The 14,167-nt window shown below is 37.3% G+C and overlaps 2 protein-coding genes across 2 annotated transcripts; one reads left to right on the plus strand and one right to left on the minus strand.

The window, feature by feature from the left end:
- Positions 1 to 389: 389 nt before the first annotated feature.
- Positions 390 to 8,889, minus strand: LOC147476989 (RNA-binding (RRM/RBD/RNP motifs) family protein). The gene is made up of 4 exons (XM_086583509.1): positions 8,522 to 8,889; positions 8,306 to 8,404; positions 2,416 to 2,709; positions 390 to 646 (listed from the first exon to the last, which is right to left on the minus strand). The coding sequence occupies exons 1-4, from the start codon at positions 8,837 to 8,839 to the stop codon at positions 506 to 508; spliced, it is 852 nt and encodes a 283-aa protein (XP_086439635.1). The 5' UTR covers positions 8,840 to 8,889; the 3' UTR covers positions 390 to 505.
- A 253-nt stretch (positions 8,890 to 9,142) lies between these two features.
- Positions 9,143 to 10,748, plus strand: TRN2 (Tetraspanin family protein). The gene is made up of 2 exons (XM_086583511.1): positions 9,143 to 9,776; positions 10,136 to 10,748. Exons 1-2 carry the CDS (start codon positions 9,279 to 9,281, stop codon positions 10,445 to 10,447), a joined length of 810 nt encoding a protein of 269 aa, XP_086439637.1. The 5' UTR covers positions 9,143 to 9,278; the 3' UTR covers positions 10,448 to 10,748.
- The last annotated feature ends 3,419 nt before the right edge of the window (positions 10,749 to 14,167 follow it).

The raw sequence follows: 14,167 nt of genomic DNA on the forward strand, positions 1-14,167 counted from the left end.
TCTAATCAAGCTCTATCTTCTGAATATGAAATCAAGAGAAGGAAAGGGTTTTACGTTTTTATTTAGGTTTTTGATATGCTTAACGAAAGGTTGGGTTATGTATATTGTTTTACCTTTTTTTTTGTTAATTACGAAAATAGCCTATGCGTACATGTGAAATAAGGGCGTAGCTTTGTTTTTTGTTTTAACATAACACATTAAAAGACAATTTTGATTTTTATTAAATTAGAGAGGACACCAAATTCAGGATTAGTTTGGTAAGAAAGCGAGTAATTATTTTCTAAATAGGGGCTTTTTTTAAAAATATGCTGACGTGGCTCACTGTGAGCATATTGGGAGAAACGGATATTAATATAGGTAGGATTTGCATAGAGTAGGGTGGCAACATATAAAAGAACGTACAGATATATTGGTAACATCATGGCAACGGACCAAAAGTGAGCTAGGGAAAAAAAAAAAACTCGCCCTCACTCTCTTAGGCTATAACGATTGAAAACAACAATGTCTACTCTGATTCTTCAGGATTTCTTTTGCTGTCTTCTGCCTCTTTGGATTGACCATCAGGAGTAATCTGCGCCTCCAGATCACTTGATCCATCAACATTCCTCTCACTGAATTTTAGACGAATAGGCCGGCCCATTAATTCCTACACCAGAAAGATTAGCTAGGTCAAACCTATAAGTAGGAATGATAAATAATTAAATACTGTTGGTCTAAGAAAAATATAGAAGTTGATAGCCAATTTACTAGAGACTTGGTTACAGGCAAGGAGATATCTACTTCTCATGATCATTCAGGCAATCAGTTGGATTATATTCTTACCGAACCGTTTGTTAATCATAAGTTTTTGGATCTCCCTAGCTGGGTATGTTTGACACCAATGCTTCAGTTTTACGGGGAGCACTAGATTTATCTATTTATTTTCGTTTAGGTTTTTCCATACGGGTGTACTTATTATAGTTCAGGGTGCTAATAAATGTCTGATCTGTTAATAGAAATAGATGGACTAATCTCACAGTAGAGATTAAGCCATATTACCACAAGTGTTTTCTATTTGAACCCTACGGCTCAATGAACATACATAATCTTTGCTCTGTATGTGGTGCCTCCAGGAAAGCGTAGATCGACTATTTCTTTCATGCAATAATGTAGCTTCTAGGATATGGAAAAGACTATTGACTCTTTCTCGGAGTAATAAGTACCCCACAGAATATTGGGGTGACATTGACAACAAAGATCATCTTCCGCCACAAAACAATAGACTGATAAAGGAAAATGGATAGCGGATAATTTCAAAAAACTATTTGTTGGACTGGAAAGAACAAGGATATTTGAACATGTGGAGAAGGATCTCAATCGGCCTATGATGGACATCAAGGAAGTGTTGTTCACGTGTATGAGAGCACGTGGACTAGTAAATGCATTAGTTTTCAAGACTTTATTAATTATTTGTAATTGGGATACATTAGTTGGGCACTTGGGTTGAGGTTGCACATCTATTTGGTTTTGTTTTATGGTGTTTTATGGTTCTTTGGTCTACTTACCTTAGTAACTTGCTAACGAAGTAGTTGGTGCGAGCCTACATATTAGGATCATTGTGGAAATTTAAACTTTATCAATGAATTTCACTTTACCGATAACTAAAAAACATAAAATAAAAATAAGAAGAAAAAACTCTCCAATAACTTCTCCACCCCTCTAAGTCTACCACTATGAACTCATATTTAGAAGGAATTACAAGACTTTTGTCATCATCTCTAAATCTCCACAACCATATAGTATAGCTATGTTCACACATGAGCTTCCTCCAATCCATTGTTGATGGTCACTTATGACCAAGATATGACTTCGAAACGGAATTTCAAAGCCTATGTTGATTTATTGGTTCGACAACCTTATTCCTTGCAAAGAACACAAACTCTCACACAAGAATTCAATTGAGAAAACCTTTCTCTATCACTCGGACTTTATTATTCATCAACAACTATGGCCAACGGCCTAAAACTCAGTTTATTAACTTTCTACAATTTTAATAATAGAAAACCAATCTAAAAACAATTCGAATCAAAATATAAACATTAAATTCGTAATTAAAATAACCCCAAAAATAGAAATAACTTAAAACACTATAAAACACTAATTAGACTCAATTCTTAATATTCCCTAAAGATAGTAATTTGGGGGTGATTAACTCTAGGATGCGTCAGTTGGCACACAAAGGAATAACTGGATGATACTCTACTTCATATTTTGGTTTCTCTTTTTGAAGTTGTACCTTGTTCAAACTAATTTGCAAAGGCCAAAAGACGTATAAAAATAAGGGAAAATACCTCGACCAAGACATACTTTGAGATCTATAACATAGTGAGCAAAACGAGGAATAATTTTGTACTCAACATAAGTACTCTTGATTACCTTCCCATCCATGGAAGAGATAGCGGCTTCTGCTTCCTCCTTTTTGGCAAATGAAACAAATCCATAACCAGCAGATCCTCCAGAAGGGGTGTCAAAAACAACCCTTGCTGATACCGGATTAAATTCAGAAGAGAAGAATTCTCTAAGATGGGTAGCTCTTGCTTTCCATGCAAGATTGGACACGTAAAGCTTGTGAGGTGTTTCACCTTTAGGGGCACCTGCAGGAGGAGGAGGTGGTGAAGGTTTCTTCCACCTCTTTGCAAGCTCCACTCTTATGATCCTTCCTGACAATTCCTGCACAACAAAATCTCTTATTGAATACTAACGAAATAATAAACACAGTTGGAGAAGATGCCAGAATTATTTTTTCTCAGAAAAATAGTTTGGATAACCAATACTAGGAACAAAATTGCTTTACCAAAGGACTTAGCTATGACCTCATGCACCATGGAATGCTAACTCTACAATAGAAAGAGAACTAAGTTACATTGACACGGATACGTGTATCTGTATCCCACACGGATGTGAAGCGTTCGGTACAGCAAAGTACCAGGTATATCACATACAATGTGTGTGTGTGTGTGTGTGTGTGTGTGTGTGTGTGTGTGTGTGTCTCGTATCTGACACGAATATGTGGACACGTAGCAGACACAGATTATTTCTAAAATATGACGGTTCCATGTAACATAGCAAGACTGCAAGAGAAAGAAATCCCGCCTCCTAACAAAGTATTCCTAAGAATATACAGACATATTAAACTTTCGTAATCATCTAGTAGTCCCAGTTATACATCCCACAGAAAACCATTTAGTAGTAACTGATTCAAACAACACTATGAGAGATAAATTAGTTAATTTTAGCAATCATCCAAAAAAGTGCACATGACTGACAATATTACATTTTGCTTAGACACTGGTCCACAGTCCACACTTTAACTTGAATTTTTTAGAAGAAAACTTCTATAAGTGATAAAACATAATACAGAAAACAAAATAAAATATATAGTACTAATAGCATTTATATGCTCCTAGGACCGGCGCCCTCCTAAGACCTCTAGTCACATCCTTACTATGCAAAAATTGGTGAGGAAGAGACTTACCAAGATAAAACAAACAGAGGAACAAGGAATCAGAAGGCAACAGAAAGAAACTTATGAACGCAAATTAATGTGGCAACGTTGGAAAACAATGTCCCCCTATTCCACTTGACTATTTGTCCCTTGCCAAAAAGTAGTGTTGACTAAGATGTAGGAAAAACCAGGGAAAAGGTTTCTCATCATTCAAAACATTTTCTCAGAAATGAGAATTTTCACCATGAAACAAGACAAATCTAACGTTATTTTGAAAAGCCCCTAAATCTAAATTTTGTAAATGCCCTTTCAAACACCACAACCGTAAGAACATGTCACAGGGCCACTCAACCACCCCAAATGACTTACCAAATCTTGCGACAACCACCTTTCTCCAAAGTCTATCTTTCTCTTCCTCAACTTTCCAAAGCCATTTACTATGCAGTGTTGGGTTGAACTTGTTCAAACTCTTAATAGTTATGTCCCCAGTTTTCTAGAAAAAATGACTCTCTTCCAAGACACTAGATGGTACCTAGGTCTTTAATCTCTGTCAACATCACCATTACTCTCTTTAAAGCCACTAAACAGTACCTACGTCTTTACTCTGTAGTTCTTTACCAAACCTGGGAGAATCACTCTTCACCAAAGGTTATCTGTCTCCTCCCAAACCTCCGAAGTCATATATTTACCTTGCAGCTGCTGCGTTGAACTCGTGCAAGCTCTTGATACACAAGGCTCAGTCTTCCTAGAAAAACAGGCTTTTCCCAAGCCACTAGGTGTTACCTATGCTTTACTCTCTCTCATCCCCTGGAGAATACCTAACGATAACTCCAACTAATAAGCCTACAAGCCTTAGAGTCTGCAACTGTTAAGCCTGCATGCCTTACAGTCTCCTAACGATAGGTGCAAATTTGTAAGCAGTTAACAGCTACATCACTATACCTGGAAACATAAAAGGATCACATCTATGCTTACACACACATCACCAATCCAAGGAACAAAAAGTTCCTTGGTTTGTTCCTTGGATTTTTAAAAAGTTAAAAAATGATAACTTTTAGGCTCCACTCTTATGATCCATCCTGACAATTCCTACACCACAAAATCTCTTACTAAATATTATTGAAAAAACAAACACAATTGAAGAAGATGCCAGAATAAATTTATTGGCGGAAAAGTTTTGGTAATCAATCACAGGATCAAAATTGCTCAATCAAAGTGCCTAACTTTGAGCAATGTATTCAACCTTCCACTTCATGCTGTCAAGCACCATGATATGCCACCTCTTCAATAGCAGGAGAAAGAAGACCGCTCTCCTAACCAAACACTCCAAGAATATACAGACCAGTTAAACTTTCATAACCATTTACCAGTAACTCATTCAAACAACATAATGGGAGCAAAAGTAGCTAATTTTAGCAATCATCCAATCGCACCTTAGTCGATGCTCAAGATACCCAGAAAACCAGACCTGACTGACACTATTACGTTTTTCCCAGACACTGGTCCACAGTCCACACGGTAATGTGATTTAATCTTGTTCTGCATAGAACTTCTATTTAGTTAAATAATATTTGCAAATTAAAAAAAATAATACAAGAAACAAAACAAAAATGGTACTAATCGCATTTCTATGTGCCTAGGACATCCCCAACCATGTCGGCACCCTCCTAAGACCAATTGTCACATCCTTACTATGCAAAGCTTGGTGAAGAAGAGACTCACCAGGACAAAACAGAACAGAGCAAAAAGGAATCGCAAGCCAGCAATGGCCAGAATAATGCGGCCACATTGGAAAACAATGCTCCTCTAGTTTGCATATATATAAGCTTTATTGAAAATAAAAATATACAAAGAGAAACAAGCAACACCACAGTGGAGTGATGGAGACTCCTACACCAAAGTGTGGTGTACACTACTGTACAAAGATGAAGTATTATAAGTAGCTCCCTAACATTCCTAAATCTTACACAAGTACCAATTCATAACCCAATGACGATGTCCAACCAGTTATAGAGTATATCCCGAAAGTTATAATCTTGCCTTACCACTGTTGTAGATTCAGTACTATAACACAGCATTCACCTGTAAACAAGCACGTCGAGCAGAAACCATCCTATTTTTGAAAACTCGACTGTTCCTACTTTTCCATATAACCTATACAGTACAGTAGCATAATAAAGCAACCTCCAGAATTTGCTCCCTAAACCTCTCATCACATTTGGCCATGCCTTGAATCACTCTTAGAAATTCTTCGCTTGTGGCAGTTGTGGAAAGGCACTAGTGATTTGTTGCATCTATGAACTCCACAATTCCAATGAGAAAGAGCAGTGTAAGAATAGATGACTAATGCACTATTGGACTCACTGAGGAAACCACACACGCTGCAAGTAGGAGAAATATCTGTGCCTCGGTGAATTGAGGAATCAGCAGTGAGCGTTCGGCCATGGAGAGCGAACCAAAAGAAGAACATAACCTTGAGCGGTTTAGGGGCTTTCCATACGCTCTTCACTGGAAAAACTAGTTGGCTATTTGCATTGTTTCTGGCCTGATTATTGAGCTCAATATAGAAGGATTTGACACAAAAGAAAAACATCCTTAGCCCATCTCCATGGCCAAGAGTCGTCTTGGTCATTAATATTAACCGCCTCAAGGATAACAATAAGACTAGCGTATTTCTCAACTTCCCAATCATTGTATGACCTTCTAAGATGGAGTTCCTATGAAAGGCCAAACTGATCCGGGTGCATAAATTTGTTAATAACATCTGTTTTCCACCTTGTTACTAGAAACACCAATGGAAACTGCTTGCTCAATGGTCTACCGCCATTCCAGCTATCCAACCAAAACCTGATTGCACTGCCAATACCCAACAAGGCCAACATGTATGAGATGCCTTCCTTGAATTTTTGGGTAAGTTAACTGTAATACCTCGCCACAAGCTGCAGCCACGATATTATCAAACAGTACTAGGCCACCACTTGTTAACACCAGCTCCATACTTTCCTAGAATTACCATTTTACACAATTCTCCTTCGTCCGTCCCATATCTCCACAACCACCATCCTAATAGGGCTTTGTTCAATACTTACCAATTTGCATAACCCGAGGCCCCTTTTCTCCTTGGGGGTGCATACTATATCCCAATTAAGGAGGTGATATTTCCACTTTTCCTGAGTGGAGCCCCAGAGAAAATCCCTTGCCATTTGTTTAATTCTGTCTACCACACTTATAGGGATCGTTAATAAGGCCATGAAGTAAACAGGTAGAGTGTCTAGTACTCTTTGAAGAAGGATGATTTTTCCCCTTTGGACAAGAATTTGCTTCGCCATCCACTAAGTCTCCTTTCCACGGTTACAATCACTGGATCCCACACTGTATTGTTTTTGTAGGACACACCTACAGGCAAGGGAGCTTACCCATGCAGCACCCCATAACTCTTGCTAGATCAGCAATATTATCTACTTTTCAACAATTTTGTCCGCCACAATGTCCTTCTATTCCACTTCACTATTTGTCCATTGCCAAAAAGGGAAAGAGTAGCTTTGACTAAGATGTAGGAAAAACCAGAAACATAGGACTATCATCAATCAAAACATCCTCTCAGACAAAAACTCTCACCTTTAACAAAGAAAAATCTAATGTTACTACAAAAAGCCTCCTAAAGTACTCCAAAGCGTACTTTAGGACTCACCAAATTTGGTAAAAACCACCTTTCTCCAAAGAGTATCTCTCTCCTCCCCGAATGTCTAAAGCCATTTACCTTGGAGTGTTGGGTTGAACTCGTGCAAGCTCTTAATACCTATGTCCCCAGTCTTCCAAGAAAAAACAGACACTCTTCCAAGACAATCGCCTTTACTCTCTTCAATGCCACTAAAACAGTTCCTATGTTTTGACTTTGTATCCTTTTTTTCACCAAATCTGGGACAATTACCTTTATCCAAAGGTTGTCTCTCTTGTCCCAGACTTCCAAAGCCATATTTACCTTGCAGCAGCTGGTTTGAATTTGTCCAAGCTCTTAATACATAAGCCCCTAGTCTTCCTAGAATAACAGACTCTCCCAAGCAACTAGGTGTCTAGGTGTTACCTATGTATTTACTCTCTCTCATCCCCAGAGAATGCCTAACAATAGCATCATAAGCCTACAAGCTCTATGGACTGATAGTTACAAAAATCATAAGCAGTTAACAGATCCATCACTATACCTAGAAGCCTAAAAGGATCACATCTATGCTTATGGATAACCTTACTAATGAAGAATAAGTGGTATTTATTTGGTGCCTTACTTTAGCTGTTCCAATCTTAGAGAACCTTCAGTCTCCATTCTTATGCCTTCATAACTTTAGTTTTAAGACTATCTAGTCTAGTTGAACAAATACCAAATTATCTCCAACTAACTACGAGAAATATTACACCTCCATGGCTCCATACAAACAGAAAACAAAAAACCCTTGTTTTCAATCATTAGCACAGTAGCACTAATGATATTATGAGCTCCCTTTTTATAAGAGGTAAACATTTTGTGCTGTACTACATTGTGCAGTCATTCACTCAGTATCCATTGAAAGAAACATAACAAGTTTCCGGGATCATATAAGAGATGTTGGAGTTTTATCCTTGGTGAAGAAACTTCTACTTTAATTATTGAAGATTTGAAGGTGTACTTATTTTGAGCATTTTGTGTTCATAGGAAGGGACTGTTGAAATGAGTGTTGTCAAGCCGTCTATGCTTATATCTTTTTCTAATTTCATTAATTAGGTTGCATTAACTTGTTCCGAGAAGTTATTTAACAATGATAAAAGACTGAAGCCCAAATAACTCACATACGAATCGAATTTCTCGATTACAGTCTGAGCTTCATCAGCAGAAGCCATTGTAATAAATGCAAATCCTTTATGCCTCCCATCTTTTTGCTTTAGTATCTAAAATTCATCAAAATAACAACAATTAATCAATAAAAAATAAAAAAATAAAAAAATAAAATAAAAAATAAAAAAAAAACACAATCACAAAAAAGAAATAAGAAGAAACAAACAAACCTCAACATCTTTAACAGTGCCACATTCGGCCAAGAGAGTTTTAATATCAGTAACAGAATAACTATATGGTATATTAAATATACAAAGCTTCTTTTTCCTATTCTTTTCTTCTAAGCTTTGTTCTTGTGTTTCTTCTTCAACTGCTGTGGTTTCTTCAAGTGTGGAGTTCAGTTTAAAGTTTTTGCTGGAAATAGTAAAAGTGGGAAATGGAATGTGTAGTTTAAGGAGAGAAGGTGATGAGTTGAGGAAGCAGAAACGCTTCAGTGAGGATGAAGAAGAAAATGTGCATGAGGGACTTGCTCGAAATGAAGCTGCCATTGAGACAGAGTGTTGAGTGAAAGAGTGTGGATAACGAAACAAACAAAAATCTTGCCACCTTACAAAATGCTGCGATACATATCGAAATATCATACTATCTACGAGTTTTTAATGATCTCGATACACGATATGGAGGCATCTATGAATGTCCCTCGTTGAAAAAAAGTTACAAAAAGGATTAGACAAAAGATGAGACCAGCTATGAAAGTATGTAATGGGACATTGCTTTAGTATCAATTTATTCACCCAAGGCAAGTAATGAGATTTCTATCGAAAAAAAAAAGGCAAGTAATGAGAGCTGTAGGGATATATAATACAAAGCAGCAGCTCCAAAGCAATATTTTTGAACATCTATCTCATCCTGGTATCTAGTGATTCTAGTCCCATTCTCATCTGAAACGATAGTGCTGCAGTTGGCTATTGATCAAAGTACAAGAAGATGGCACTTAGTAACAACATTATTGGAGCAATAAACTTTGTCGCGGTGCTTCTATCAATTCCAATCATAGGCGCTGGAATTTGGCTTACAAATGAACCGGATAACACTTGTGTTAAGATCCTACAATGGCCAGTGATCATTTTGGGCATTTTGATCTTGGTTGTTGCCTTGACAGGTTTGGTAGGGGGGTTCTGGCGTATTCCATGGCTACTTATATTTTACTTGGTCGCTATGCTTATTTTCATAGTACTACTAGCTTGTTTGGTGGTCTTCATTTATATGGTTACCATGAAGGGCACGGGTCACCTTGCTCCAAGTAGGTCTTACTTGGAATATCGTCTTGATGACTATTCTGGTTGGCTACGTCGAAGGGTTCAAAGCTCTTACAAATGGGATCGAATTAGAAGTTGTCTTAGCTCCACGACTATGTGCGCAGAGTTGAATCAAAGTTACCGAGCTCCTCAGGATTTCTTTAATGCACATATTAGCCCCTTACAGGTAACACTATGAGTTAATTTAATCTCAGGTGACTTTGTTCAGTTGAGCATATAGTTTTGGATAACTTAAGTACTAATTCCAACTTTCAAGAACAGAATATTGTAGGAAGTAAAGTGTCACCATAGCTATTTAGAAGTAAATCAGGTTCCACAATTCAATATCCTTTTCTTCAGTTCAAGGAGTTTCTTTAACAAAGTACTCCCAGTATAGCTTAAATTGTTACTTGTCCTTTTTTTTTTTTTTATGGTCGGGCCTCTCTTTGCAACATTTATGCTTGGTCACTGATATTACAAGTACTACTCACAACATTGATTTTCTCTCCTTTTCTTTTTCTTTTTCTTTTTCCTTTTCCTTTTCAGTCCGGATGCTGCAAGCCACCGACACAATGTGGATACACATTCGTAAATCCAACTTATTGGATTAGTCCAATAAACATGGTGGCCGACACAGATTGCCCACTGTGGAGCAACGAACAAACACAGCTTTGCTACAGTTGCGACTCATGCAAGGCCGGATTACTTGCTAATCTTAAAAGAGAATGGAGGAGGGTAAATATCATTTTGGTAGTCACTCTTGTAGCCCTCATATGTGTCTATGTGGTCGGGTGTTGTGCCTTCAGAAATGCTAAAACTGAAGACTTGTTTCGCAAGTACAAGCAAGGCTATGTCTAGCTAGATGCGCGGTTTGAAAGCTGATTGTGTTTTAATGTTTCAGTTTATGATCTATATAGTATATATACATGAGCTTTGTCGAAAAACATCCCTAAGCTAAGTCGAAATGTATCATTATTTTCGTCTTTTTCTAGTCGACTTTTCCCTAATTTAGGCCTTTTCCAAATTTGAAATGCTGATACATTTCAGCTGGAAGACATTCTCTATTAGATCGTCAATCTCGTTTAAAAATAGAATGTCTATATGTAGAGAGCTATCAAGGTTAGTGTGAAATGAAGAGGATTCCGGATGTTTTTGTCAATGTAAGAGATTCTTTTTCTTCGTTCTACTTTTTTCACAAGCTGTGGTGAATAGTTCATAGAATCATAGTGTAATTAACTTGATCACTCAAAAGTTAAAGGTGAAGGGACATATACGAACGTGATTTAAGGTGAAAGCCGAAAGTGGTTCTCCTTTATTTGCATGGAAAGAATCGAAAATGGCTCAATTACATCTCTGTTATATAGGACCCAGAACACGATTAAACCAGTGTTTAGAAAACCAGACCGGTGGTTGAACCGGAATCTGATCAGAACCGGTTTATTTTCGGTTCCGGTTGGTGAAAACTGAAACTTTTAGTTGAACTCTCAGTTTAAACTAAACCTGAGTTGAACCGGTGAACCGGTTCAGCTTTAAACCGAAAAAAAAACCAGACTAACAAAATTATAATTTTATTTTTGAAAATTTGATGGTGTGGAGAGTTGAACGTAACACCTTAACAAGGTAGTCTAAGGTCCAAATCAACATGTTATTACGTGTTTTTTTAGAATACTTCTATTTTGATTTATAATACCAATTAATACTTAATTGAAATATGTATTGATTCATTTTATTTTTATAATTATATAATTTATTAAATTTTTTGCTAAATATTCATCAATCAGTCCAACCGAGTTGAGTCATAGTTGAACTGGATTGAACCATTTCAACATAAAATCGGTTCACAGGTTTGGTTTTCAAAATATTGGATTAAACTCGGTCAACAATACACATGTATCCATTTGGTTATATGAGATCTAACTAGTGCAAACATGCACCAAGTGGCAACCTACCACTATTTTTCTATTCAATTTTCCCCGGGGAGTAGGAAAATGTCTCCCGTGATTGATGTACTTTGTCGAAAGTGGTTCTCCTTTATTTTAATTTTAGTTTTATTTTGCATACATTAGAGATGTGCTATGTATCAGATTCGGTGTACTTTACGTGCGCTTAAGACGTGGTAGGATGATATTAAAAAAGTCGGTGCACATGACCATGTTAGAGATGCAATTCTAGCGACTCCCTTCGGTCATCTAGTTGACATACCTTACAATAAGACTGACATTTAGGGAGTTATCAATGGTTTAGTTGGGAGATGGTGGGATAGTACACATACTTTTCACTTCCCTCAGGGAGAGTTGGGCTTCACTCCACTAGATTTTTGTATGATATATGGGTTGAGTATAAGAGGTCAGCCGTTGAGATGTAGCTAGCACTGAATTCTAGAGTTGTGCCCAAATTATGACTTTCTTCCCTTGTCTGACCGAGAAGTCATATGACAGTGCTAGTGTTAGGATTTCTGGTATCAAGGCTGCATATATTACACCGTTGACTAATGATGATGGGTTGCAGTTTTTAATAAATTATTTATCACTTGATTCTGATGATGGTCAAGTACATGTTAATGAGTATGTAAGAGCTTTCTGTATGTATTTGATGGGCGTCTTGTTTCTTCCTTCTGGCCATTCCACGATTAACTTGGGATATCTAGCCAACTTTGAGCACTTGTATAAGTTGGGCGGTATTGATTTTGGTGGAGCCATATACTGTAGTTGTTGCATTGTTTAGATAGGGCTTCTCGATAGATTGGTGTTGTCAGTAGTCCCCAGATGGGAGGGTTTGTCATTCCCTTAGAGGTATGGTTTTATGAGTATTTTTGTGCTGCAAATTCTATCCTCATAGAGTACACCGATGAGAGGCCTAGGCTCAGGGCCACGGACCTCGTTGAGCTCATCTGACCAGTGAAATCAGTCATAACATAACTTCTGTCCGAACCCAGATCGAGCTTAGCACACAGGCTTATATTGTTTGGAGGCCTTGGGGACTTTTGTGCACGTCGACGAGAATGACTATAGATATGCATTGTTCATTTCTCATAGGAGGATGGTATTCACTTATGGGAGTGATATGGAGTGGTATTTAGGGGATAGATGTTGCAGACAGCTCACACCATGCTTTGGTATCCCCCTTGATCCGCCTACCCATGTATCAGAGGCTAAAGACATGACCTTACAGCAAGTCATCGAAAGAAACGTGGATTGGAGTTGGCTAGTAGCTTTTGACCTAGTTACATTGTAAACTTATGAGCAGTATTACCGTTATTGGTTTAAGATATCTATTGGTCATTTGCTCCCAGCTGTGGGTTGTACAGGCAACATTCATACGGTTAACAGAATGGGTATCAGACATGAATATCAGATTGGTTAGCCATCACAACCGACGTTTCAGCATGGGTGTACACACATTTGTTTTAGTGCCAGATCCCCCCCTCAGTCAGAGTGGCCTTGGATTTTCAGTTTGAGTGATCTGAGTGGCCAGACGATTTACCATCCCATTTCTTCTATTGATGACACTCATGTCGTACAGTTAGAGCCTGACCTTAGACATCTACCTCTGGTAATTATTTTTATTGGTTTTGGTTTATTATTTTGGTTTATTATGAAAATGTCATAAATTATTAATGAATAATTATTTCGATCAGGATGAGCTACACATGAGATATGAGACAAGCATTCGTGTAAATGATGGCATGCGCTCCTCAGTATTCGCCTACAGTGTTGAGAGAGAGAGACTTCTTTCCCAGGCTCATATGGATTATGACGATTTGCAACAACGCCAAGTTGATAAGTTACAGGCTTAGATTGATCGCACAAGGGTGAGTTCATCACATGGACATACAGAGAGTTCAACACAAGGACAGTCGAGGAGGAATTCATAGCAGAGGAGGCGTATGTAGGAAGTGAGAACTTGATGATTTATAATATTAAGTTTGGTGTATGACGATTATTATTATGTTGTGTGATTTAGAATTGTTTATTTGATCATTTTGATAAGTTTTAATTTACTTCATTTGATCAATTTTGATTTAGCAAATGAATTGCAAATTTTTATTAATAGAATGACAACTAATACATGATTGCAAAAATATAAAATAAAAATAAATAAATAAAAGACAACTATTACATATCACCCTTATTACATACTACTATAGTTACTCTAGTTATCAAGCCAGTCATCATTTTCTTCATCATTGGCTCCTTCGTACTCGGAAGCTTCATTTGTACTACTTGATCCAGCTTTTTTTTCATATTTAGCTACAATTGCTTCTTGTTTTTGCTTTAAAATCCTTTGCAAACGAGGATTGAGTTTGTTGAGTGACATTGCCAAGAACCTAGTCTCATTTTCCTCCTATCTAACACAGAGTTTTTCTTGCTTCAAAAATAACTTTTTTTGTGTCTTCACTTGCTTCAATTTCACCATAGTTTGAAATTTCCCATCTAGAATCTCTTCTTTATGTCTTCGGCTTTCTTTAAAAACCTGAAGAAATTCATCCATATTTTTAGCAGTGGATGCAACATTACCCTCGACAGTAGAAACAATTTTCTTGTTCTTCTCAATTTCTTTGCTTTGCTTCCTACCAAT

This window comes from Coptis chinensis, chromosome 9 (assembly GCF_015680905.1).
Source record: "Coptis chinensis isolate HL-2020 chromosome 9, ASM1568090v1, whole genome shotgun sequence".
Taxonomy (NCBI): Eukaryota; Viridiplantae; Streptophyta; class Magnoliopsida; order Ranunculales; family Ranunculaceae; genus Coptis; species Coptis chinensis.